The 5,197-nt window shown below is 40.4% G+C and overlaps 1 protein-coding gene across 1 annotated transcript in view; it reads right to left on the minus strand.

The window, feature by feature from the left end:
• Positions 1-5,197, minus strand: part of atp10a (ATPase phospholipid transporting 10A) — an 82,195-nt gene that overhangs the window by 13,408 nt on the left and 63,590 nt on the right. Inside the window, exons 15-17 of the mRNA XM_014028519.1 lie at positions 3,425-3,501; positions 953-1,078; positions 668-868 (exon numbers count right to left, since the gene is read on the minus strand). Of these exons, the coding sequence (XP_013883973.1) occupies positions 668-868; positions 953-1,078; positions 3,425-3,501 (404 nt within the window). The remainder of the gene's footprint in view (positions 1-667; positions 869-952; positions 1,079-3,424; positions 3,502-5,197) is intronic.

Raw genomic sequence — 5,197 nt, forward strand, 5'->3', positions numbered from 1 at the left:
GCGCGCGAGGGCGCGCATGTCCCATAAACAACTGTGTGTTGTACTGAGTGAAATGACTGAAAAGGAACAGAGAACTTCATCCTATTTCTAAAGAAATTCTTATGTTTCACAAATATTGCTACCAAACACAACTAGACTACCGTATTTATTCATGTATAATACAATCTCGAGTATAATATGATCATCATTTTTGAGCTTAAAAAGCATAAAATGTCTAATCACCAATAACCCGTGTATAATATTACCCCCCTAGTTTATGGATGATTTTTTAGGGTTAAATTTCTAGTATTATACATGAATAAATACAGTAATATTTTCAGCTCACTCCCAGAAATACTGCAAAAGACAGTTCTTATTTAAACCTAGAGGTTGAAGTGGAAAAAAAGCATATAATGCTGGGTGATGTTGGTAATTATTAAATGATTGCAAATAGGTGAAATAAAAAAAAACATTTAAAATATGTGGATCTTGAATTAATTAAGATTCACCAAAAAAGAAAAATTCTCAAAACCTTCTATATAAAAAAACAAATAAAAATACCCGGACAAATATTGTTCAGTAATGTTAAATGTGAGTTTGTTTAAACTTGTGTCTTTTTAAAGTGAAAAGACAAATTGTGTAACACTTTCAGAAAGCTGTGATCTAGTGTTTTAATGCGAGCCCGGACCTCAGAGTTCTGGCCGTTCGCGTAGAGATGAGGTAGTTTTTGGAGCGTCTCTGCTGACACGTCTTTGTCCAGAGTGCCAGTGATGAGTTGAGGGAAAGCAGAGAACATCAGGTTGAAGAAGATGAGATACCACTGGTCGATCATGGCTGAGCCAGAGAAGCCACAGTAGAACTGATACCAGAAGATGAGCGCTACAAACATCTGTGGGAACAAAACAGATGGACAGAACTGATAAGAGGGGACAAAGAGCTCGTCTGAGACGATCTGTGGATAAAAGTGTCTTACGGCATTCTTGTAGAAGAAGTATAGGATCATATTTGCCAGTCGAGAGTAGCACCAGTGTCCGTGAACCAGCAGGAGCTTCTGGAGATACCGGAAACGAGGGAGGGCAAAGTCGCTCGCCATCACCGCCTGCAAAACAAAACACCAGAGGCGCCTGACAWTCAATCTCTTTTCTTCATCACCCCTCCTCATCCTCCCACCCTCAACATTAGGAAATAACAGTTGGAAATGTCTGGCCCTGATCCACCCACTGCGTCTTTTTAATCAATCTGTAATGTGGGGTACTCTTTCCAAAGCAATAACCCTTAAATGAGTTGCCCACCCTCTGGGATTCCCCTCCGGAGCAGCAGAAGCACRTCAGTCCCATCCATCAACATCTAAAACTCTCCCTGCAGACGGTCCTGCAGCGCCACTTGCATCTTTAAAGGACGCTGCTAACCCTTTAGGACACTCCTYGACTGTCCACATCCACCAACAAGAGAAACAACAGCCGACGCCTCCCTCAGCTTCAGCTGCGCTTTCATAAACTGCCTTTAATGACTGTGTGGGGAGTAGTTCCTCAAACAATAAGCCTGAATGGAGAAATGTGTGTCAGAGTATAAGATTTCCTAAATTTATGGCCGTCTGAACAAGAGCAATTTGTAAACAGCAGTTGAAGCGAGGATGCAGAAGAAACACCGAAGCATCAGCAGACAGTTCATTGGGAATCTCCATCATCTCTGAGTTCCCTCCTCTGGAGTYGGCTGTTGAGAGTGGAATGAGACGAGGAAGGACAAGAAACACGGCAAACATGTCAAATTTTACCAAGTATTTTTTCTACCATATTTATGTGTGTATAATGCACTTAAGAGTCTGATGCAACCTCCATTTTAAGAGCTTRAAAAATCTAATCCTCGTGTATAATGTTACCCTTTATTTCATACAGACTTCAGGATTTTTCAGTCCTCTTGCAGCCAACCCTCTGGTGGGGAAACATTGCTTTGGGGACACACAAAAATTGAGTAGGTCCTCTGGACAGGTTCTTCTTTAATGAAATGTTTCATCTCTCCTCCCAAGAGTCTTCTTCAGTCWGACTGAAGAAGACTTAATTTTTGTTTAATCTGTGTTATTACGTTTGTTGGTTAAATATAACAACAGGTTGGAGAAATCTTAGAATGTTTAATGCTAGTCAGCAATGCTTACTGAAAGATAATTTTCTTAAAATATAATTTTCCAATCTTGTTTTAAGTAGGACCTTTGCCACAATTATGGAACTAAAAAAAGTTAAATTAATTTTCAAACTAGAGGATGACAAGCAGGGTAAAAAAAGATAGTACCTTAGAGAGGAAGGATACCACTTTGGAGCATCACAATTATGAGACAGAAAAGCTCACAATTATAGTAAAATACATTAAATCAATGGTGGACACGGCCTCTTATGAGGCCATGCTGGGAAATTTAAAGGGAAATAAGGATAATGACTGGAACAGTTTCTGAGACTCTTTGAAAAGTTCGTGTTCATGAGTTGGTTGTTGATTTTTGAATTTTGTGTATTTTTCATTTATTTACTAATTTGGGGAGTGTTTCTTGATGTTTTCTGAAGTTTTGATGACTGTATGTTTTTGAACTAGTGTTGAGGAGTGTGTTTTGCCCTAGGGGTGGGGGTGGGAGTGCACCAGTCTTTTTGTTTTCTCTTGTTTAGATTATGTCATGTTATATGTTAAAAAAAACTATATTTAAAATTTCAATAAAATTTAAATTATAAAAAACAATTATAGTAAAATACTGCTCAGAAAGAGTTTTCACTGCTACGTTCAAGATTTTTTATCTTCTGAGGCTTCAATTCAATTCAATTCAATTCAATTCAATTCAATTCAATTCAATTCAATTCAGTTTATTTATATAGCGCCAAGTCACAACATACGTTGTCTCAGGGCACTGTACATGAAAAAGAACAATCTAAAGAAGAAGCCAGCAGACCGCGTTGAATCACTTCATCACAGTCTCCCATCCCATCATGAATAAAATGTTATATTTATAGACGTCTTCTCAAGTTCATCTTCAATTGTTCCATTGGCAGATTGTTATTATTATTATTATTATTATTGTTATTATTATTATTTTTTTTGCTTATTTCAAGCCAAAATTTGAAATTTTTGTAACTTACTTTTGTAATGACTTCTTTCTGGTGAAAAGGTTTGTTACATATATCAAAGACAAAACTGTGGCTGTGACCKCTGAGCAGAAAGACGGTGTAGATAATGCGGAAACTGAAACATTCACAAACTCTGCAGTTTTCTGCAGGACAAAGAACTCAATTTCCTGAGTCAGCATGACAAAAACTCACGTTCAGAAGTAACGAAAAGCCATTACGTGTTTTTGATTCAGTCTTTTCTTTTATCCATATCTTCTTTTATAATAGAAAGTCTTTGTTCCTGCTTAAAACATCAAACATCATGTTGCATTTTCAAATTCAATAAAAATCACAGTTCTCACCTGCATGCCCTCTTGTCCTGAGATCCCCACGCCCACGTCTGCTACCTGGATCATGCTGACATCGTTAGCCCCATCACCTGTGATTAATGTGATTGGAGAGATGCAGGAAACAAGAGGAGAGGAGGGATCAGCCWAAAGCCTGCAGGCGGTAAACAGTTACATCAGCGAGTGAGATGATGCTGAGACCCTCAAACTTTTACAGATTTAGGAGATTTTTGTTCTGTTAATGATAGAAGTGATTGTGTGTTTACTATCTGGTGCTGGTTAACCCTTTGTCCTTAGTGTATGTGTTTAAGATTCAGAGCCAGGATTGCTGTGGTCACAACCATTTGAGATTTTCCTCCACTTGGAGAAAAATTTGTGTTTTGTTTGCGTTGGCGTGGTAGAAGTGCTGGTGGGCAGGAGGAGAGTTCCAGTTGGATATCTGAGGTACGTGGTGATGAGGACTCAGATACATATTAATATGAGCTGCTGGAGATTGTCTGTGTGACTAAATTTATTCAAGTAGAAACTGCAGCAGAATGTTTGCTGCTTCAGAAAGTCCTCAAAGCCTTCTGCAAGCAATCTAGTCCTAGACGACACATTTCATTCACAACTTGGATAATGGGACATTTAAATGGTTCTTATCTTTTTGTCTGTAAACACCACAATGGATTTGAAATGAAATGAAAAAGTTGTGGTTTAACTGCAGACTATCAGCTTTAATTTAAAGTTTTTACATCCAGATCAGGTRAACGGCAGGGTTTCCTGCAGTGCATTATTAGCCTGGCGGGCCACCAGGCTTTACATGCCTCCCCGCCAGGTTAGGCTTCGTTTGTTTACTCAGAGCGGACGTCGACCCGTGGAGCATGTGCTAAGTTAGTAAAGCTAAAAAGCTATCGTAATGACTCAGCGTGCAAAAAATAAGTCATAGTCATCTAAAAACTCTTTAGAGTTCAATAATATGTTAAAAAAGGGGCAGCTGCAACTCGCTGGACCCACAGAAAAACACTCCTCCGTCCTCTCTCTAGCCATTTACGCACTGCATGGCCCAGCCTGGCCTGGCCCTCCCCAGCTTCCAACCCGGGTTTGGTGTTTTTGCATGTCTGCTTTAGGGCCGGCTCCAGCCCGACTTCTGGAACCTGGCCAGGCGAGGTTCCAATCGGGCTGGCCTGGTTTGACATCATGTACTGCTGATCATGATTGGTTTGTTTGCAGCGGGGGCAGGAGAGCATGGCAAATCAGCAAAGCAACAGCGTTCCACTGCCATTTTATTGTTTTGCTCCCAAGCTCCCGCTGCGTGGTCGAACAAAGAGGWAAGTTTTTGTTTACTTTCTTACGGATGAGCATGTCCAGAAGGAGCTCGATAGCAGCACGCACAATGAGAAAGTTTGTAAGCGTGCGTCACACCCACTTCGAGGCGGCTCTCAGCACAGTGCGAAAAAAGCAGGGCAGGGCTGGTGTAGAGCCAGGCTGGGTCGGGCCGGGCCGTGCAGTGCGTAAGCAGCTTCTGTCCCAGCCGGCTGCAGGCAGCGGGGCTCTCCTCTCTCCACTCACACAGGTAGCCCCTCCCTCCCCTCACCTGAACATTAACTCTTTAGGGCACAGATATTATAGCTTTACCTCTCAGAGCAGCAAAACCCATTATTTTCAGTGATTGATGAAAAGTCTCTTCTTATAAGTTTTTTTATTACATTACTGATATTTTACAAAGATTGGAGTTCTTCTGAGGTTTTACAAAGATAATTATTAAGTGCAAAGAGGATGTGATTTGAAGATTTTATAGTTTATAGT

This window comes from Austrofundulus limnaeus, unplaced genomic scaffold, assembly GCF_001266775.1.
Source record: "Austrofundulus limnaeus strain Quisiro unplaced genomic scaffold, Austrofundulus_limnaeus-1.0 Scaffold775, whole genome shotgun sequence".
Taxonomy (NCBI): Eukaryota; Metazoa; Chordata; class Actinopteri; order Cyprinodontiformes; family Rivulidae; genus Austrofundulus; species Austrofundulus limnaeus.